Genomic DNA, 23,049 nt, shown 5'->3' on the forward strand with positions numbered 1-23,049 from the left:
GGCACGGTAGATTCCTGGTTTTTCTGTCTTCTAGGACTGATGCATTCTGTCCTGTAGAGGGGAGTCTTCAGTGCTGTGTCTGTCTGTCTGGTACCTAATTACAAAGGTCATCTTTGGATCCCTTGAAATGTGTGCTAACTACTTATGCTAAACAATGTGTTCCATCTTGTATTTAGTTGTGACACTCTGAGTACCTTTTCCAGACCTGAAGAAGAGCTCTGTGTAGCTCTCACCAACAGAAGTTGGTTCAATAAAGATATTAGCTCTCCCTCCCTGTCTCTCTAAAGATCACCTGTAACAATCCTGTGGAATGTATTTCTCATCATCTCTATTGAATGGTTATTAGCCATAACACACAACCTTCAAAAATTGAGGCACCTTTTTTTAATTGAAAACCTCTCTGAAATAGGGGAGAAGAAGAAAAAAACCAGTTAGGCACTGTTTTGTGTTTTTGGCCATGAAGCAGCAAAGTTATAGATAACACAGAGCTGAAGCAACCAGTGTAATGAGTAGAGCAGTAGTTCTCAAACTTTTGTATTGGTTACCCCTTTCACACAGCAAGTCACTGAGTGCGCCCCCCCTTATAAATTAAAAACACTTGTTTTATATTTAACACTATTATAAATGCTGGAGGCAAAGCATTATAACCTCACAACCCCCTGAGGGATCATGACCCCCAGTTTGAGAATCACTGGAGTGGAGAGTGCTATTTTACACCTTTTTATTAAAATATTCAAAGGAAAAACATAGATAGACAAAAGACCTAGGAAAATTGGAACAGTGTCAATAAAAAAAGCTCCGTCGAAAGGAAAATAAACTAAATAATCAGAAAAAACTGTTCAAAGGAATGAAAAAAAGACACAAAAAACTTTCACCTTCCAAAAATGAACTGCAAAAAACACAGAGCTGACTGAGACACTTTAAATGTAAGACAGATTACAAATTAAATGGAAAATAAAACTGAGGTTAAAAATTGTGGGTGTGCTGGAGATAAACATAAAATTAAGGCAAACTAGAATGGAATCTTATATTGCAGACTGGTTTAGGGAGTGAAAGCTCAGTGAACTGTGGTTATGGCCACACAGTCTCAGTGCATAGCAATTCTATGGTGTAAAACCACTTTGTAAAAATGATACACTAATCTACTGAGTGAGAAGTTATCTGGTTATATTTGCTGACTTTATTGAAAAGTACGTTTTTATTCCTGCTAACCCTGAAAATTTTGTTTCATCCTTTGAATCCTCGTCAGAATTGTTTACAAAGTTCTGGTTGGGGTCGCTCTTGTACAGCCCCATTGAAAGTACCCTGTAAAAATTAATTGCAATTGTCGGGTTCCATCTGAACCATCTTTCATTGAGTTCCATATCAAATATATGCAGTTAATCATTTTTTTCTGTGAGCATCATAAACTCAGGCTTCTGAGGGTCAAGCTATTGTTGTTTCTATCTCCAGCACCATTTTTAAGGTTCTACAACCCAAATTGTACCCTTAGTGGCACCTATGCACACCGCACGGTTGGGTCCCTTTGTCCTGAGGCAGTAAGAAAATTGCAGAACAGTGATGTCATAGAGATGCCGCTTGAGAGAACACCCCGGAATCCCTGACTATTGAGCAGTGCAGCAGCCTTTAGAGGTCATCTTTTCTTCAGTTGGGACATGGCTAATTCATTGTTCTTGTATTTTGGTCTCTTTTTTTATTCCTTCACACTGCTTCCAATGTGTTCCCTCCACTTTCTATGGTCCATATCTTTGCAGTCCCACCAGAGGTGCTGGAACAATTTTTATAGTGGGGGCGTTGAGAGCCACACTGTAAACCCTGTATATAATGGAAACCACTTCAAGCCAAGGGGTGCAGCAGCACCCCCAGCAACCGTAGTTCCAGCACCTATAGGTCTTACTTAAAGTTCTGAAATGAACCATAGATTTGTGAATCTGAGGACCTTTCAAACATTAATGTACTTATCCTCACAACAATATTAAACCCAGTTTACAGGTGAGGAATTGAGGCACAGAGAGCTTAAGTGGCTTGTCCAATGGCACACAGGAAGTGCACAGCAGAGCCAGAAACTGAAACCTGAACTGAGTCCCAGTCTAGGCCAGTTCAGTTTCTTAATCAGAACACCATTCTTCCTGCCATAAGGTTTAGCTGTATTCTGACCTGACAGACAAAAAAGTTGTCTTTGTCTTCACCTAAAATTGGGCAAGGACTCCCAGTTCCTCAGTTATGCCTATGTGTAAGGGGACTGTTGCCCCCTTACTAACATTCAGTGGGGGTGTTTTGGCTGGCTAGCTCCCAGCACTAAAAGGGGAAGGGTCGATGGCAAATCAGGAGCCTGAGACTGACAGTCCCCAGGAACAATGGGGAGAGGCCAATGCTCCAGATCAGCCTGACTGACAGGGCGGGCAGGCTAATCAGAGAGTCAGGAGGCCAGGGGGGGTCCTGTCCTCCTTGTGAACTGGAATGGCCTGGGTCAGACAGAGTGGCGCCAAGCTAAGGAGAGAGCAGGGGCCCGAGCTAAGTTGCTGGAAGCAGAGCTGCAGCCCCAAAGCCAGAGCACAGCCCAGAGAGAGCAGACCTGCCCTGGGAGGAGAGCTGCAGCAACCAGAGCCAGAGGGGCCAGACAAGCATCCAGGAAGCAGGTCAGAGCTGGGAGCAGAGTCACAGAAGCAGCCTGCAGAGCCGACCTGTCCTGGGGGCAGAGCTGTAGCAACCAGAGCCAGAGAAGCAGCCCAGGGAGCTGGAGGCAGAGCAGCAGCAGCAGCAGCCGTGCTGAGGCAGTGTGGAGCTGGAGTAGGGGCTGGAGCAGTCCGGAGCTGGGTGCGGTGAGCAGCTGGGGAGAGCGAGGGGGACCCTGGGCAGTGGGCCCAGCACAGGGAGACGCCTCAGCCAAGAGGCCTTGCTGGCCAGACTTGGAGGGGGATCATAACCCCGACCGGGCAGGGACGACGCTGGGAAAAAGGGTCCTGCCACCTAGAGCTTGAGAGCGTGTGGCCACCACCAGAGCAAGTGTCCAACCCACAGCGTCTCTGCAGCACAGCCAGGGCCTGAGAAGGAGGCCTGGGACCTACAAGGAACAGACTGAACTGCCCTGACGTTCCAGAGACACTGCTTGTAATGTTCCCTGCCACAGAACGGGGTGATGTGTTTTCCTTTAACCTTTCCCATTTTTCCTTATTCTTTTTTAAAATTAATTGTTAATTAAACAACTTGTATTTGCTTTAAATTGTATGAAATGATCAGTGGGTCAGGGAGGTGCCCAGTGCAGAGAGGGTACCCCGGAGTGGGGACACCCTAGCCCCTGTCCTGGGTGACCACAGCAGGGTTGGGGGTCGAGCCCCCCAGGAATCCTGGACCCAGCCTTGTCGGGGTTTACGAGGACTCTGCCAGACAGGAGAGTGGAAGGGGAATCCTCAAGGGCAGGGAGGCCTTTGGGTAAAGGAAGTGGGAGCGAGGACTCAAATCCTTTCGCTAGCCCACTTCACCGGGGTAGTGTAGAAGCCAGGAAAGTTCCCCACAATAGTGGTACCATTCCCCGGCTTACATATGCACTAGTCTATTATTTTTTTCCTAAGTGGGAAGCTCCTGCAAAATCAAGGACCTTTCAAGTTTCAGTTAAGAGAGGACCTGTTTCTTCAGATCATGTTCTACCTCACATTCCAGCATAACTATTTTTGACTGTATGGCTCTGGCATGGGAAAACTTGATTTAAAAGATAACATCCACCATTTTAGCTTCCAGAAAAGAGTTGCTTCTGCTCTACATTATAATGCCACCGTTTCATGAACACACTTAATAGAGAATGGCCCTTGTGTGACATGTAGTAGCACTAAAATAGTTTGTGTATATGGTCTCTCATCACCTGTCCCAATGATATAATTTTGATGCTCTGTTTACCTGCTTTTCCTGCATCCATCTGTATGTTCTGCCACGTTGCCCTCTGTTTGGAATGTCCTCCTAATTCTAGTCCACCAAACTGCTGTCTTTCTGACAAAGAAATCCCTTCTGAAACCCTATTTTTGTGTGTGTCTCAACAGAAAGTGTTCCAGTAAAAGATACGACCTCTCCCACCTTGTCTCTCACTTATTTTCTGTTATCCAGAATATGAGTCAATATAATAAACTGTAAAGAAAATTCCTAATTATTATTGAATCTGGGCTTCCCACTACATTTCTCTATTCTGTCTTGTTTAGGTTGTAAATCCTTTGGGGGGGTAGGAGCTGTCTGTATGTTGTATGTTATGCAGAGCTGATAGTAAGGTTGCCAACTTTCTACTTGCACAAAACCAAACACCTTTGCTCCGCTCCCTGCCCCTCCTCCGAGACCCCGCCCATTCCCCACCCTTTCTCCGAGGCCCCATCCCTGCTCATTCCATCTCCCCTCCCTCTGTTGCTTGCTCTCCCCATCCTCACTCACTTGCTTATTTTCACCGGGCTGGCTCAGGGGGCTGGGGTGTGTGTGGGGGGTGAGGGCTTCTGCTGGGGGTGCAGGCTCCAGGGTGGGGCCAGAAATGAGGAGTTAAGAGTGCAGGAGGGGGCTCCAGGCTGAGGTAGTGGGTTGGAATGCGAGAGGGGGTGAGGGCTCCAGCTGGGAGTACGGGCTCTGGTGTGGGGTCAGAGATGAGGGATTTGGGGTGCAAGAGATGGCTCTGGCTGGGGGTGTGGGCTCTGGTGTGGAGTTGAGGATGAGGGGTTTGGGATGCAGGAGAGTGCTCTGGGTTGGGATCAAGGGGTTCAGAGGGCAGGAAGGGAATCAGGGATGGGGCTTTGGCAGGCGGTTGGGACCCGGGAGGGGGTCAGGGGTGCACGCTCCGGGCGATGCTTACATCAAGCAGCTCCTGGAAGCAGCGGCATGTCCCTCTCCAGCTCCTATGTGGAGTCATGGCCAGGAGACTCTGGACGCTGCCCCATCTGCAGGCGCTACTCCTGCAGCTCCCATTGGCCGCGGTTCCTTGGGCTTGGGGCGGGGGCAGCGTGCGGAACCCCCTGGCTGCGTCTCCGTGTAGGAGCCGGAGGGAGGCATGCCAGCTGCTTCCTGCGAGCTGCCTGGCATGGAGACTAGCAAGGAGCCTGCCAGCCCCACTATGCAGTGCTGCCAACTGGACAGTCAACGGCCCGGTCAGCGGTGCTGCCCGGAGCCACCAGGATCCCTTTTCGACTGGGTGTTCCGGTAAAAAACCGGACACCTGGTCACCCTAGCTGAGAGAAACATTACTGGTTCTTAATAAATAGTAAGAGTGATGTCTATAATCTATGAAGTGTTTGTGTTTAGAGAGTTGGATTGGAAAAGGACTGATTGTTCTCAAAACTCTTAAGGGATTCTTCATCAAAGGCTCATGTACCATAATGTAGCAGAGAAATGTTCAATTAAGAATTGAAGAAAATTTAGTTGATATTTTGTGCAGTAACCACCACAGTATTTTTACAAGGGTGTTAATCGTGTACTAGATATTTCTACAGGGAACAATGGATTTCTTAGTGTGCTGTTTGTCCTAGCCACGTGTGGACAGGTTACTCAATCTGTCTTTCACAGCTGCTGAACCGTAACATGATCCATGTTTTCTCCCCACAGTTTGCATATCAAATGCTTAAATTACTTCTACAATCTACGTTAAACATTAGGAAATGGGAACAAAAACATCTTGTGGTGGTGAGATGATGTTTTCCAACCTGGCAGTCTGATGCATAGAGAAGAATTAACAGGTTGAGATCCTCACTAGTTTGACAATTTAGCATCCTGGTGTCTTATATGTGAAAAAGCAGAGTAAAAAAGTGAATTAGAAGCCCTACTCTTTCTACCTATGCTTAATAAGGAGAAAAAGGTGGTAATCTACAATAGCAGGCTGATGAATGTTTTCCTTAGCAAAAAGTAGGAGTTCTTAACTTTCACACCAAGAAGGTAGATTAAGGAAATTAATTCCTTTGAAGTGCAAAAACTGTGACCTCAATTGAGGAAAGCTACTCCTCAAAGCACTTAAACACATACTTAAGTCCTGTTGTAATGGGATGTAAGTATGTGCCTAAAATCAAGTGCGTTGCTGAATAGATATGGACAGCTGAATTGGGACCTATAAGCCTTACTGCTCTCAGCTGTGTATGCTTGTGCCCTGGAACACAATTTAGTATTCCTGTTTATATGTCCAGTACAGCATGTGCTGATTCACCCATTGCCGTTCAAATACAGAAATATCTTCGTATTCAGCTTTAGTACATTCTTTGAATGCTTTGGATTGCAGTAATCTCACTGTAGAATTCACCTTCCACTAAGAAATTGGTCTCTTTTTGCCACAGTGCTTTGTTCATTAAGACGATTTTGTGTACCTTTTATAGCACTTAAAAATAGTTGAATTTCTTTCTCTCATTGTTTTCAGTCAATGAGCCTTACCCACATGTGGTTTTTAGTTGCAGAGGAAAAGGGAATAGCAGGTATGCATTGCCTGGAAGTATGGTGTCTAAAGTGTTCCCAGTCACCAAAATGTGTTAAACCAATAACTCATACTTTGAAAGTAACAATCCCCTTCACTGTGTGCTGTGATTTTGTACAACCTTATGAGCCATGTTTGGTTGTTGATTGTCCTGACAGTTGTTTAGTATTCCATGAGGTGAAAAAACAATTAATTGTGTCTTTATCAATAAATACAAAAAATTAATCTACATGCTTTTCTGTCAGTTTTTCAGTTTGTCGTCCGTGGGCCTTATATTCCCTTCATGTACTCCCCTTTTATGTTTGATTGAATTGGGGTAATGAACATATCAATAAATATTACCTAAAATTGCTACGCCACTTATCCCTATTAGTGCCACAGGAGCAGCTGCAAATGTTTACAAAGCATTAATTTAAAAGTCTCTTTTATTCAATATAAAGTTCATTGCATTTCCTACTTATATTGAATTAAACAGTCCAGTTACAAGTACAAGTAAAACATGGTACATGATGGTCTACTACCATGATTCTTAGATGGGATACTGGCACAGTTACGTGTACTACAATGCAAACTACTAAGGTTTTTTTCTTCGTTTGTTTGGGGTTTTGTTTGCTTCTCCTCTCTGAGGACTGAATTATGATACAGACTGGATTATCCTGAAATTTTTTGTGCTAGAAGAAATTCTCAAATTGGGTTCTGGTTCTTAAGCTTAAGCTTAAATTCTTTTGCAAACTTGTCCCCTTGATCTGATTCTAGAATGAGGTAAACTCTGATAAAAGTGCTTGTTTCTATTGTTAGTAGTGGAACTTGGTTACTGCATTTGTTAACGTTTTTGTTAATAAGACATTTAGGTCATACAAATACAAATTGTGTAAAGATGTGACAAGTCAGACTAGTCACATCCTTGAAATTATATACATACTTAGTGCTTTCCTGGATCGGGGCCTTAGATGCTAGCTGAGAATGGTAGGTCAGAGGAATGTAGAGTTGTTTGGTTTTGAAGGAAGAAGGCAGAAGTTGAAACTTGATACAGTTGGCTGGGGACTTAAAAGAAGTAGGGAGGATGTGTTCTGACTGGGTGTGGAATGCCTTTTTACCAGTTGCATTTTTGGTGGATTCAAATGGCATTATCACGGGTGTGCGGAGGAGGAGGTTGTTGTGATAATCAATACACAAGGTGTAACAGTTATGTGCTGCTATTTAGGTTTGGTCTGTCCTGTCTGGAAACAAACTGATAATTTTAATATAATGTAAAACAATGTTACATGCCTTACTGTCAAGGTGGACATTTTATAAATGAAAATAGGATTTTGTGCCTCAAATTGAGGCTTCAAATTGTGTCCATCATGGAATTTGGCCAGTGATCCTATACTAAACATTCTAGATGAAATTTTCAAAATTGATTTAGGAGTGGAAGTCTCATTGAAACTCAACATTTGAAAATGAGATTAGCCTCACCCACCTTGTTTCTCACCATTTATTATTGATTTTAGCTGCTGGAATGAGACAATTCCTTACTAGTTTCCTGCCTCCCCTGCTCCAAAATCCTCGTACCCTCACCATTGTTACTAGTTTCACTTTGTATTTTCAGTGTCCGTTTTCTCATTTTTGTTTTTATGTTCTATTTGTTTTTGTTAAATTACATTTGAGGTCCATGTGCCATTTTCTTGTTCTTTAATTTGAGTTAAACTGAATTTATTTGGGTATTTTCAATGTTCTTCATTAAGAACAATGCTAATCAAGGCTTCATTGTTGTCTTTATGAACTGTGTAACCTAACGAATAGTAAAACTATGAGAGAAGATCATGCTGCATGAGAGCCAAAAGCCTACCGTAGAATTTTGTTTAGAAAAATGCTAGAGGCTTTGAACCATCAAATAGATTCCAGCTGTGTAATTTGAAGATCAGATTGTAATAAAATCCAAACATAAAGTAAAATAATACCATTTGTGGCTTGAACTCATTCGTTCTAAATAAAGGTGAGAGTTCATAAATGAGTATCATCTTTTAAAATCATGGCTTTAGAAGGGTTTTCTCATCTTTACAGTGACAATTGTGAATGAAAAATAAATACAAATATTTCTGACCCTTTTGGATACAATAGTCTTGTTTTAAAAGATTATCATATCTGAAGAGTTAATTCCAGTTTCAAACATATAAGTTCATGTTTTTATTGTAATTTGGTGCGTGTTTGTATTTGTGTGTGTGTGGGTAGACTTAGTATACAGTACACTTGTTGTTGTTGTTGTAGTGTATATATAAAAGCTGCATGTAAATAGTGATTGTAGCATTTGACAAGTTGCTCTTGTCAAGCACCCTTGAACTCCTGACGTGCACTCTGTCCACTAATCCCCCACTTTCAGGACTGCTTCTAGTTTTCCTAGCCTCTGCACAACTTCTGTCAGCCATACTTCTGTTATAAAAACAACACACTGCCAGAGGAATGTTACCTTCTTCCATCTAATATATGGAATTTCCTCCCCCCAAATTACATCAAATTGAGGTGCATATTCAATTCTGACACATTGTATCTTGTGACCTATGAGGGCTAGAATGGGAGTTTTAAACCATTAGAAAGGGGAGGAGATTCTGGTTTTCTATTGGGAAACACCACTAGTTTTTAGGAAAGTTCCAAGATAGCTGCCTTTAAAATTGCAATATTACAGCACATGGAGAAACTATTGTAGAACCCTATAAGAACTATCTAAAAGTCCTAGTTATGATGACTCTTGTCTACAGAGCTTTTTATTACTGAACTCGTGGTTACTGAACTTTGGCTATCTTTACAGTAGGAAAAATATCAACAAAAATTGTAAAACTCTAAACTTTTCCTGTAAAGTATGTGGCATACAGAAGATACATGATGACATAATATAAAGCTTTTATCGATATTCATTTGGGATGGCTGCATTACTTACATGAGTGGGCTCTGAGCTTATCTCAAATGAGTGGCAATAATACCCTTCTATCACAGCATCATGTGTTTTCTATACTTGTTCATTCAGTGTTGTGTGTGTGTGTGTGTGTGTGTGTGTGTGTGTGTGTGTGTGAAAGAGAGAGAGATTCAATTGATCAGGACATGCAGGTGAATGAACAACACACAAGGGATGCATTTTGAGCAGCAGGAAGTAATATTATTCAACATTGGAGGGAGGCACTTTCCTCTCCCACATATTAGGCATTTATCCACGGCAGTGTTCAGGAGTCCCACTAAACAACCAGTAACTTGATGTAGACCCACCTAAGTCCACCCCTTGGATTCAGCTCACTTCTGAATCCTCCCCACCTTTTCCCACATGGAGGGATATAGAAGTTGCCAAAAGAGGATATCAGTCTGCAAGGACTTCAGGTCTCCTTTTTTCCTTTTGGCAATACCATAGACGCCAACTCTGGAGCACCCGGGGGAAAAAAATGGTGGGCAGCCCCCCTGTCAGCACCTCCCCATTCCCCCAGCACCTCTCACCTGCTGCGGATCAGCTGTCCCGCGGTGTGCAGGAGGTGCTGGGGAAAGGAGCCAGGGCAGGGCGTGCTCAGGGAAGTGGGCAGAACGGGTAGGAAGGGGTGGCGCGGGGGCAGGGCAGGGTAGGAGTGGGGCCTTGGGAAAAGGGGTGGAGTGGGGACAGGGTAGGGTAGAGGTGGGGACTTGGGGGAAGGGGTGGAATGGGGGCAGGGCCTGTGGCGGAACTGGGGGGGAACACCTCCCAGCACATTAGAAAGTTGGCACCTATGGGCAAAAGGACCACTAGCACTATATTTATCTCTTGGAGCTGGTCCATTTTAGCCTTTACCCGCAGTGGACACTAGCCACAAGTTGTAACAAGTTAAACACTCTTACTTTCCTAATATTAAACGTTAAGTCTTATTATTATAATCAAACAGTACCTTCATGATGCTGAGGAAGGCAAAAAAAAACATCGTACCTCTTGCCTATTTTGTCCAAAGGGGAAAAAACCTTCCTAATCAGTCAGACCTGCAGCATCCACTGCACGAACACTGCAACAAAGGGGAGGGAGAGCGGGGAAGCTAGCCAGAGCAAGACATTTTTGAAAAGCCCACAGGAGTTTAACTAGGTGGTGGGGGCTATGTGAGCCAACTGGTTAGATTGTTCACCCATCCCCAGCCAGTGGGCAGGTGATGGACCCAAAGTGGGGGCATCTATGGCCCACATACCTACAAGCACTGCAAGCATACCTGCATCCATCCCAGGCAGTCCAGGGAACATTCCTTCCCAGTTGATTGTAAAACTGCCAATATGTCTAAATCCTCATTTGCAACATGCCTACTGTTAAAATTTTGGACTTGTCTTGCAGAGACTTCCAGTCCTGCCAAAGAGTATGATAGTTTGTTTAAAATGGAAAAGAGACATAAGTGCTAGACTAAGATAACTTGAGTGTATTTGAATGTAGGCCTTCAATAGTGAAAAGTGAGGACTGCTGTCCTAAGAAAATGTATTTTTAGTAATATTTTAAAATTCTTATAACAAAACCCCTGGGATTGAAAGATCATGGCTCCAAATCAACCTTTACGTCTGCTTCTTAGAAAGTCTATTCTGATTGTGATTGTTTTGCTCTTTTTAGAAGCAGAACTAAGGGCTTGACACAGAGTATTTCTATTGACTTCCCTGGGCCTTAGTTCAGACCCTAAGACATTCAGTGCATTAGCCAAATGCATTAATGACTGTATTCATACCTGGGCACCAGCTGTACAACAGATGGAAACAATACCTTTTCTTTTCTCAGTAAGTGTGTGCTTAGACTACCTCAAAAGACATGCCTCTGTATACCTAGGGCTCATATGGTGAAGTGGAGGCAGTTTCAGAAAGAAGCTACAGGGTTTTGAGGAGATGATGCCTTTATGATTAGAACTTCTCTCAGAATGATTTAAAAAATCCTGAGAAGCCAGGAAGAGAGTTAAAGTAGCCATTTTCTAAAATTATGTTCTGGTACATACAATGCTAACAGTGGATTTTAAATATTTCTGATGTATTACTCAGTCCTGTTAGGAATTAGTATTCAAGCAATCTGTGTTTAAAGTGCATTATGTGCCACTGAAGCAGGGAAAAATCATCCTCCCCATGAACATTTTTTCTTTTTCTTTTTTTAGATCACCTTTTGCTGCTGTGACAGATTACTCAGTAACGAGAAATAATGTCATACAGCTCTGCCTGGAATTAACAACAATTGTACAACAGGTATGAGACTATACACTTATTATTCTCATTTGAATTTATTGTTGCCTATTTAATGGTAAGTGGCCCTTTGCAACGAAATTGAATCATTTTGTGTCATCCATTTTCCTGTGTCCAGTTACAGCATAAAAGGAAAACTGTTGTGTTTAGTAAAATGCTTTTTAGAAATGTGTATTTCAGTGTCTGCATAACTTTGATTTGTACTGTGCTATGCATGTACATCTCTCCTGTGTTGCAATGCTGAACTTTATTTTGAATTCCGTAGTTTATATAATTGTCAAGTTGAAAATTCCTATTTGATATTGTATTTCACTTGTAATAGTTTCTCACGTATTTTTTATTAAATGGAGTAGTTCAGAAGATCTCTTTGTATTACTCTGCATTTGTGCAGTCACCTTCCTTTTTGCACAATTCATAATATCTAGAATCTTCTGCAGATAGTGTATATTTTCTGATTGTCTAAAATGTTGTATATTAGTTTTCTTAAATTCTGTCTTCAAGAGAGCAACAACCAGTTTCTTAGTCTTTTGCTTAAAGGTATGACTTCACTTTCCCGAAATAGAAGGGAAAATTGCTTGCATTCTGAGGATGTATATAACCTAGAACCTTCTCCAGTTTCCATAATTTCTTTTAGATTTACTGGTGAAAAGTTCTATATAACAGTAATGCCGTTGTGTGTCTGTAGTTTAGACCTGTCCCCACTCTTGGCTATCCTTCTTCTGGTAAAAGTGAAAAGCAACTTTTGCTACAGTCCAAACCAATGTTGGCATGCATTCCACTAGATGGATTAATGATAGAAATTAAAGTAGGTCTCTTCAACTGAGTATTATCTTATACCAGTGTTTCCCAAACTTGGGACACCGCTTGTTTAGGGAAAGCCCCTGGCGGGCCGTGCCAGTTTGTTTACCTGCCGTGTCCGCAGGTCCGTCCGATCGCGGCTCCCACTGGCCGGGGTTCGCTGCTCCAGGCCAATGGGAGCTGCTGGAAGCGGCGGCCAGTACGTCCCTGGGCCCGCACAACTTCCCGCAGCTCCCATTGGCCGGGAGCAGCGAACCGCGGCCAGTGGGAGCCGCGATCGGCCGGACCTGCGGACGTGGCAGGTAAACAAACCGGCCCGGCCCGCCAGGGGCTTTCCCTAAACAAGCAGTGTCCCAAGTTTGGGAAACACTGTCTTATACCTTTCATTCAAACAGCCGAAAGATCTGTTCTGGTGTTTACAGTGCCCCTATGATTAACGTGGCTGTAATCAATTGCTTAAATCTTGTTGATTATATAGGTTTAGTTAATACCCCAGTTTATCTAATTTTTGAGGGGCCAGTTGTGAATTCCCATTCTACAGTGAATTAATTTTATAGGCTATCCAGAGAGTCTACCCTAATTTATCTAATGATGTTTTTGTTTCTTAAAAATGCAAAGTTGAAGGACTGCTTATTTGTTAGTTATGATTCCTGACTGGCGGATAGATGGCGTGAGGGATTAGATAATAAATTCTGTATTTTGGATGGATTATTTTTAAATGAAAGGATGGTTTTGTTTGCTTCTGGATATTTTACTCCTTGTGAGTTGTTATTCATTTCTATGAGCCTGTGGTGCCCCTTGCTTTTTGATTAGACCTGTGCAAACCCAGCAGAATTCGGCTTGCCAGTGGTGTATTGACAAAATCAAACCTGTAGTAGTTCTTCGAGTGCTGTCCCTGTGGGTGCTCCACTCTAGGCGCCAGGACGCACCGTCACCTAGAGTGGAGCACTCACAGGGACACGCATCTCCAAGAACCTCAGTTACTGCAAGGTGAGTAACTTTCTGTTCGGGTTTGAGGGTTTTATTGAAGGTTAGGGTTGTACCTTCAGGCGTGTTGGAAGTTAGAGCTGAACAAACTCAAAACTACAAGAGCTCACTCAAAGCTTTCATCCTTACTGCCCCACAAATTACTCCATATCTACCAACCCCCCACTCACATACTGATCCTATTTATTATTAGTGTTCTCAGGGTGGAGCGTTGATAGCTGCTTCCCTGGGCTTGGCCTATTCCTGGTGATTTTTAATGGATACCAATTGGCTGCCCATCCCATCGTCTATTTTTGGTGGGGGCAAGAGCCTCAAAAGATTCCCACTGACCAAAAAATTTCAGTTTTTCAATGGAGGTTGGGAGGCATCCTGGTTTCTCTCCCCCCCCCCCCCACTGCTTTCCACAAAACAGTGGGAGGGAGACTGACTTGCCTGTTGCAGTAGGCTGTACTCTAAGGCCAGGAATAGAATCATGGAAGATTAGGGTTGGAAGAGACCTCAGGAGGTCATCTAGTCCAATCCCCTGCTCAAAGCAGGACCAACACCAACTAAATCATCCCAGCCAGGGCTTTGTCAAGCCGGGCCTTAAAAACCTCTAAGGATGGCGATTCCACCACCTCCCATTCCAGTGCTTCATCGCCCTCCTAGTGAAATAGTGTTTCCTAATATCCAACCTAGACCTCCCTGACTGCAATGTGAACCCATTGCTCCTTGTTCTGTCATCTGCCACCACTGAGAACAGCTAAGCTCCATCCTCTTTGTAACCCCCCTTCAGGTAGTTGAAGGCTGCTATCAAATCCCCCCTCACTCTTCTCTTCCTCAGACTAAATAAGCCCAGTTCCCTCAGCCTCCCCACGTAAGTCATGTGCCCCAGCTCCCTGATCATTTTCGTTGCCCTCCGCTGGACTCTCTCCAATTTGTCCACATCCTTTCTGTAGTGGGGGGCCCAAAACTGGACACAATACTCCAGATGTGGCCTCACCAATGCCGAATAGAGGGGAATAATCACTTCCCTTGATCTGCTGGCAATGCTCCTACTAATACAGCCCAATATGCCATTAGCCTTCTTGGCAACAAGGGCACACTGCTGACTCATATAGAAACTATGGGCTTCATTTCCTATTGCCAGAGAGAACCTAACTACTGTGCCAAGCCTTATTGGACTCTACTTACTCAAAGTAATACAGGGCTGCCTGCAGTAGAAGGGGGTTGGCTTTCCTCTCATGTCCATATGGGCTGGTGGGGGAGAGGGAGGTCAGACAGCTTTCCTTACCACCCAGAAGGCACTGAGACGGGGCAGTGCCCCTGTCTGGTGGCTCGCCAAAAATGAAGGAAGAGGGCAGCTGTCAAGAAATGGAGTGTTGAGGTATGGTGGGAGGGAGGTGGGCCAGCCAATTGGCTGGCTCGGGGCACAGAACTTTTGTGAGATTTCACCATTGTGAAAACCAGCCATTTGAATGGCTTTATTCTTTTGCTATGAACTTTTTGCACAGCTTAGTTTGACTTATCTTTGTATTTTGTGCAACCAATATGTCTTGCCTTGGTTGTATAATAAATTCTTTCTACTTTTTTTTTTTTTAAGTCAGTCATTTTACAATTCCAGAGTTTGATTTAGTTTGCATTTCATTTGGCTAAGAGAGGAGCTAAGTGCTCTAATGGTTTGTTTGTGGTTTAAAGTATGTGTTTGTCCTACAAAGCTTATTAGACCTCTTCTTGTGCTTTGGGGAAAGGGCATAACCCCAGAGGATGACTGTGTGGGCATCTCTTGCCAAAGTTGCACCTGTCACTATCGTAGTCATGGCTGTAGGTCAGAAGAAGTCAATTATATTTTTGTCAAGGTCCATATTTTTTGGACAAGGTATAGTCAAAGTCCAGACTCCAGAGAAAATAATAAATAAATAAATAAATAATGATAACAATAAGTACATAAAAAGATTTCAGGGTCTGTTCAAAAGTGTCTGGTGGTCCGAATTTGGCCTATGGTCCATCTATTGACACCCTTGATGTACGTCGTTGTCTATCACTTAATGTGACTGGAAACACTTCCTATTCCTAGGGGGGAGGGATAGCTCAGTGGTTTGAGCATTGGCCTGCTAAACCCAGGGTTGTGAGTTCAGTCCTTGAGGGGGCCATCTAGGGATCTGGGGCAAAATCAGTACTTGGTCCTGCTAGTGAAGGCAGGGGGCTGGACTCAATGACCTTTCGAGGTCCCTTCCAGTTCTATGAGATAGGTATATCTCCATATATTCCTTTTCACAGGTCTATTTTTTTAACAAACTGGGGAACATGTAACTTATCAATCATCATAGTTCTTTCCAGTAATTGTCCATTTCTCATAGTTCATTTCCTCCCAAATTCATCCCCCTGCTCATTACTGCTAGCTCCTTACATTTTTTGGAAAGTACACTCAACCTTTGAAGCTGGGGAGGTTTGAGTGTTATTCACTTACAGGAGTAACAGCAAATTTTATTCACTTGCCTCTAGAAAAGAGAAGAATCATCCTCCCCAAAGATAACATTAGGCCCCAATCAAGAAAGCACTGCAGCACGGCACTTAACATGCTGATGCTGTCTTGGGACTTTAGTCAGGACAGGGACAATGATAAATTCCATTGCTGGTCCCAAACTCATCTGTTCTGATTTTTATTTACAGCAGATATGTTCCATCCCAGTAACTTAGTATCTATTCACTGATCTTTTGTTTCATATGATCATAGAGTTTAAGGCCAGAAGAGACTACTAGATCATCTAGTCTGACCTCCTGAATATCACAGGCCACCAGCACCATGTAGCACCCTCACATTAAACCCAACAATGGCAATTCGACCAAAGTAAATGAGACCCCCAGGAGACTAGACTATTATGTGCCACAGGCAGAGAATAGGAGGGATTGAGATGCACCAGTACTTAAGGCCCCCTCAATAGCAGAGAAATGATGAAGTGAGATATGCCCAGATAATCCTGGCAGCTGAGCTGCATCCACATGCTGCCAAGGAAGGTGAAAAAACCCCAAAGTCGCTGCTAATCTGATCTTGGGGAAAATTCCTGCCTGACCCCATGTGTGGCGATCAGTTGGACCCTGAGCATGTGAGCAAGAACCAGCCAGACGAGCATCTGAGCGAGAGAATGGTTGATGCCACTTCAGAGCCCTGGCCCATCCTGCCCGGTGTCCCATCTCCAGCCTTGGCCATCCCTCATGCTTCAGAGGAAGGAGATTAAAAAATTCCCAGAATACATTGGAGGAGGTGGGGAGAATCTCTTCCTGACCCTTGTTGGTAGCCAGATGAAACCCTGAAGCATGAGCTTTAGGAACATAAGACATAAACCAGAAGTGAGCCCCAGGGCTGTTGAGCCCTGCCTACCACCATCACAAGTAACTCCATCATACAGTTGCACTCACAAATTTGTCTAGCGCTCTCTTTCAAAACTAACTAAATTGTTTGCCCCCTACAGTTCCTTTGAGAGGCTGTTCCAGAACCTCATCCCTCTGATGGTTAGAAACCTTCTTCTGCTTTCCAGTCTGAATTTGTTTACGGCCAGCTTATATCCCCTTTGTTCTTGTGTCAACATTGTCCTTTAGCTTAAACAGCTCTTCACTCTCCCTAGTGTTTACCCCCCTACTGTATTTATGGAGAACAATCGTATCCCTTCCCAGGCTTCTTTCTGCTAGACTAAACAGTCCGAGTGCTTCCAATCTCCTCTCATAAAATAGGCCCTCCATTCCTCTGATCTTCCGAGTAGCTCTTCTCTGCACCTGTTTCAGTTTAAATTCATTTTTCTTGAATATGGATGACAGAATTGTAAACAGTATTTGATTATTCCAAATTGAATACAGTTAAATTCCCCAGTGTACTACTGTTTTGGGCTACAAACTGAATGTCTAAATGTTGCATCAGCTTTTTAATCTCCGATTCCCTTTTCTTTTGCATTTAAAATACTTCTATGTGAGTTTACAAAATTCCTATACCTGAACTTAGCTATCAAGAGGTTTTTTAAAAAGACTAGTGGCATTTTTAAATGCCTACACGTAAAGTGTGCATTTGCTTAAGTTCTGTCTTTGGCTCTTGTAAATTGTTGTTGGTCAGCTATTTCATATACAGTTCAAAAATAGCACCCTGAGCTTCAGCATGCAGTGAATGAGGCCTATGAGGATTCATAGCCAATTTTTGTATCACTCGCTTACAGCTGAAAAATCCTCAGAATTATTAACAAAAACATCAGAGGGGTAGCCGTGTTAGTCTGGATCTGTAAAAAGCAACAGAGAGTCCTGTGGCACCTTTAAGACTAACAATTTTACCCACTTTAGCTAGAGAACAATGTTTTTAAGCTGCCATATTTAAATAATTTTGCTGCTTTGAGGTTAATTGTAGGGGCAATGTTTGGCATAAAGAGGATTACATTTTTCTGTTATCAGTACAAACTGGATAATGAAGAAGAAATTGGCAGAGTTTTGGAAGTATGGAGTCTAGGAAAATTCATCATACTTGTGTATGAGCTGTAATACAGAATTCTTCAGACAAGCCATTGTATATAATTAAGGGTAAGATTTTGTCATGGTTATTTTTAGTAAAAGTCACGGACATGTCATGGGCAATAAACAGAAATTCATGGAAGCTGTGATCTGTCTGTGACTTTTGCTGCTGCAGCCCCATAGTTTCCCCCCATCCCCAACATGGTGGCTGGGAGCTGAGGGGTTCCCCCTCTGCTCGCGGCAGCTGGAACTTGTGGGGGGGGGGGCTGCACCCACGGCAGCTGGGAGCTGCAGGGTGACCATATTTCCCAAAGAGAAAACGGGACATCCCTAGGTGTCTCCCTCCCCCTGTGCGAGCCTGTAGCGTGTCACTGGAACCCTGAGGAGGGTCCCCTCAGGAGTCTGTCACCTGTCACTGGAACCCTGCCAGGGCCCCACTGGCTGCCATCTGCAGAGTCTCACAGCCCCTGGGGCTGAAGCAGAAAATGTCATGGAGGTCTCTGGAAGTCACGGATTCCGATACTACCATGACCTCCGTGACATAAATGTAGCCTTATATATAATGCGATATAGTATATGTTAAACATTATATTAACTAGTTCATTTGCTATTTTAGTTACAAGCCAGCTGGAGCCAAGTAATTGTTCTGTATTTGTCTGCTGCAGAAATGGATATCTGCCATTGACAAATAGTTTCCTCAGAGCATTGCAGGCTATTATTGTAACCTGAAGAAGACTGCGTTCACACTAAACGGCTCTTGTACTATTCGTCCTAATTTTTTTTTTTTGTTCTGGGACTTTGGGGTGTTATAAAGTAGTAGTTTTATCTTCCAACTTTCATCTTGGGAACTCTGGGATAGTTGAAACAAGTCCTTATTAGTAGCTGATTTCTGAGCTGTAATGCAAGTCAATTTTACTGATACTCTTTTATTAACTCTGGAGACTTCAAAGACTATCTTTATAAAAACATCTCAGACCTAGAGAAAACCCTTAGATTCCAGAGGCATTGCAAATAGTGGCAGTTCAGACATCCTTTTCTGCCACTTCCATTACAGGGCTATATAGGCTTTGTATCTTGAAGTTGTTAAGGGCCCAGTTCTGCCACCCATATGTAGAGAAGGATCTTACTCCACAAGTTATGCAGTTGAGATCAGTGATGCAGTTTGTGAAGTAAAGTTCCATTTGGCATGAGGTGCCAGAAGTAGGCCCTAGGAGATTTAAATATTCTTCTTAAGAAAATAGATGATCACTTTGCAGCAGCATTGCGGAAGCTTTGACTGTGTTCACTACTAACCAGAGTCAAAAGGATACGATGCAACAATTTTTCTCGCTGCACCATTTCTGATAAAGCATGTCCTTTGGCATTGGGTGTTTTTCTAACTTTACTTTTTTCCTTGCTTCCAGGAGAGGAGGCTGTAATATTTATATTTTCATGTGAACAAATGGTTGCAATGCTAATATTATTTTATAAGCAGGCTACCACAACTCTACTAGAGGCACTCTTTTAAAAAAAAAAAAATACTGGAGAATGTTTAACTTTATTGTTAGGCCAGTAATAAGAGAGAGAACTGTGATCATCACTCTAAAGGTATAATCTGGGACAATTTAAAATTTGGTTATACTTACTCCTATTCACCCTTAACTCTGAAAGTCTTGATTCTGCTCCTGCTGAAATCATTACAAAACCCACATTGACTTCACTGGGCTCAGGATTGATCTCATAATATAATTTTACAAGGATATGAAGTTATTTTTTTTAACTCCTGAAGCATATTCTTCAGAAGATCAATTAGAAGTAACACTGGTCTACAATTTTTGAGAAGTCGTCTGCTTCAGAGATAAAATGTGCTATTTATTATGTATTTTGATGTGCTGAATTCAAATATGACAATTAAAACAACTGATTGGCTACTGTTTCTAAGATATTTAAGTTTTTACATTTTATGTCTATGTATATTGTGTAGATAGTAGAGTTTTAATCATAAATTGTAAACCTAGGTCTTTTCATGTGTTTATGGTTGCTTTACATGATAATATTTCACCTGTCCTGTTTATGTAAGACTTTAAAAATCAGCAAAAGGGTTATATAAATAAAATTTATTATGAAACAAAAGTCAAAAAACTATTCTGTACATAGTTTAGTCCTATTCAGTGTCTACTCGGCGCTTCTTGGCTTGTCTCTTGTATTCATTAAATGGAGCATCTCTTGTCACTGTCCAGCAATAGTCTGCAAGCATTGATGGGCTCCATTTGCCCTGCTAGCGTTTCTCCATTGTTGCAATGTCCTGGTGAAATCACTCGCCGTGCTCGTCGCTCACTGCTCCGCAGTTCAGTGGAAAAAAATCTAGACGAGAGTGCAAAAAATGTATCTTTAGTGACATGTTGCAACCAAGACTTTTGTATGCCTTGAGGAAGTTTTCCACCAACAACCTGTAGTTGTCTGCCTTGTTGTTTCCGAGAAAATTTATTGCCACTAACTGGAAGGCTTTCCATGCCGTCTTTTCCTTGCCACGCAGTGCATGGTCAAATGCATCATCTTGAAGAAGTTCACGAATCTGAGGACCAACAAAGACACCTTCCTTTATCTTAGCTTCACTTAACCTTGGAAATTTTCCACGGAGGTACTTGAAAGCTGCTTGTGTTTTGTCAATGGCGTTGACAAAGTTCTTCATCAGACCCAGCTTGATGTGTAAGGGTGGTAACAAAATCTTCCTTGATTCAACAAGTGGTGGATGCTGAACACTTTTCCTCCCAGGCTCCAATGACTGTCGGAGTGGCCAATCTTTCTTGATGTAGTGGGAATCTCTTGCATAACTATCCCATTCGCAGAGAAAACAGCAGTATTTTGTGTATCCAGTCTGCAGACCAAGCAAGAGAGCAACAACCTTCAAATCGCTGCAAAGCTGCCACTGATGTTGGTCATAGTTTATGCACCTCAAAAGTTGTCTCATGTTGTCATAGGTTTCCTTCATATGGACTGCATGACCAACTGGAATTGATGGCAAAACATTGCCATTATGCAGTAAAACGGCTTTAAGACTCGTCTTCGATGAATCAATGAACAGTCTCCACTCATCTGGATCGTGAACGTTGTTGAGGGCTGCCATCACACCATCGATGTTGTTGCAGGCTACAAGATCACCTTCCATGAAGAAGAATGGGACAAGATCCTTTTGACGGTCACGGAACATGGAAACCCTAACATCACCTGCCAGGAGATTCCACTGCTGTAGTCTGGAGCCCAACAGCTCTGCCTTACTCTTGGGTAGTTCCAAATCCCTGACAAGGTCATTCAGTTCACCTTGGGTTATGAGGTGTAGTTCAGAGGAGGAGGATGGGAGAAAATGTGGGTCCTGTGACATTGATGGTTCAGGACCAGACGTTTCATCCTCTTCCTCGTCTGACTCAAGTGAGAATGATTCTGGTGCATCAGGAACTGGCAGTCCTTCTCCGTGGGGTACTGGGCGTATAGCTGATGGAATGTTTGGATAATGCACAGTCCACTTTTTCTTCTTTGACACACCTTTCCCAACTGGAGGCACCATGCAGAAGTAACAATTGCTGGTATGATCTGTTGGCTCTCTCCAAATCATTGGCACTGCAAAAGGCATAGATTTCCTTTTCCTGTTCAACCACTGGCGAAGATTTGTTGCACAAGTGTTGCAGCATATGTGTGGGGCCCACTTCTTGTCCTGATCTCCAATTTTGCAGCCAAAAGAAAGGTGATAGGCTTTCTTAACCAAAGTGGTTATACTGCGCTTTTGTGATGCAAAAGTCACTTCACCACAAACATAGCAGAAGTTATCTGCACTGTTCACACAAGTACGAGGCATCTCTGCTCACTTTGGCTAAACAGAAATGTGTCCCTTTGCAAAATCAAACACTGACAAATAAGAGAGCACGACACTGTATGATTTCTAGAGCTGATATAGGGCAATTTGTTCAGCAGAGTGATGTAAGCTTCGTTATGATTGCATCATCCATGACTTCTAGGAATAACATGATGCAATTCATAACATGTATGACGCAATACCAGCTTCAGATTGCATCATTCATTGTTTTGCCTAAAAAGCAAGTACTGTCCAAACCCAGTCATAGATTTATTCATAGATCCAGTCAAAGATGTATTTTAGTCATTTCTGGTTTAAATGAGAACGCTTCCCTTTATAACTCACTTATCCTCCGCCATTCCCAAGTCAAGGGTCGTATATACTGACCCAATAGCATATCTTGAAAACTAGAGCCAATCAACAATTGTAAGCATCATTTTCATTCTCAGTGACCCAGAATTAGTAAAGTTTGACTACATTTATTTCAGAAGCATTTTGGCTGTAGAGCAGTGTAATTAGACAGTGGGAGTAAAGACAGGATTGAAAAAACTACACGCCCTCCCCCCCCCCCACAACAGCATAGAACCCATGAATATAAGATTCTATGGTATTGTGGAGGAGAGTCATAGTAATTCAAAATGAAAATACTTGTTAGTTTGTATATTGTCAGGGCAAGGACTGTCTCCTGTGTGTTGGTAAAGTGCCTAGTGCAATGGAGATCTGATCCTGGTTAGGGGCCAGGGGGTGCTGTATGAATAGCTGCAGAATTAACAGTAATTTCAACCAGAAGAAATAAAACATTACATGTGACTGTATAGTTTAAAAGAAGTAATGCCAAGCACTGTATCAGGAATAATTAGAATTCAACACAGTTAGATATGATTTGAACCTAATCTGGGACTCCTTCAAGACTCTGTAATGCTTACAGTCTCATCCTTGCAGTAGTCCATCAAAAAAGCCACTGTGCCTTTAAAATAACAAGGAGTCTGGTGGCACCTTAAAGACTAACAGATTTATTTGGGCATAAGCTTTCGTGGGTAAAAACCTCACTTCTTCAGATGCATAGAGTGAAAGTTACAGATGCAGGCTGTGTCAGTATATAATGCCTGCAACTATCATAGTGGGGCAATGATCTATAATTTAGACAAATAATAAATATGATTGCATACCGCTTCCGAAATAGTTCAGTATTATTTTTACGTGAGATATACAGAATTGTCCTATTTATTTTTTGTACTGAGGAAACTTAAAATACATATAAATGTAAAAATAAATCTGTTAAAACAATATTTTTGTGCTTCTTATTTAAAATCTTTTCCACTGAGGATGCTTCATTTCCATTTTTTAAAGTACTAAT

General features: G+C 42.6%; 1 protein-coding gene across 2 annotated transcripts in view; it reads left to right on the plus strand.

Annotated features, from left to right (window-relative positions):
* Window positions 1-23,049, plus strand: part of LOC113406244 (connector enhancer of kinase suppressor of ras 2-like) — a 357,746-nt gene that overhangs the window by 78,832 nt on the left and 255,865 nt on the right. For both annotated transcript variants that reach the window (XM_026649850.2, XM_026649851.2), the window contains exon 4: window positions 11,524-11,611. In XM_026649850.2, the coding sequence (XP_026505635.1) occupies window positions 11,524-11,611 (88 nt within the window). The remainder of the gene's footprint in view (window positions 1-11,523; window positions 11,612-23,049) is intronic.

The sequence above is a fragment of the Terrapene carolina genome, unplaced genomic scaffold, assembly GCF_002925995.2.
Source record: "Terrapene carolina triunguis isolate 2854851 unplaced genomic scaffold, T_m_triunguis-2.0 Scaffold23, whole genome shotgun sequence".
Taxonomy (NCBI): Eukaryota; Metazoa; Chordata; order Testudines; family Emydidae; genus Terrapene; species Terrapene triunguis.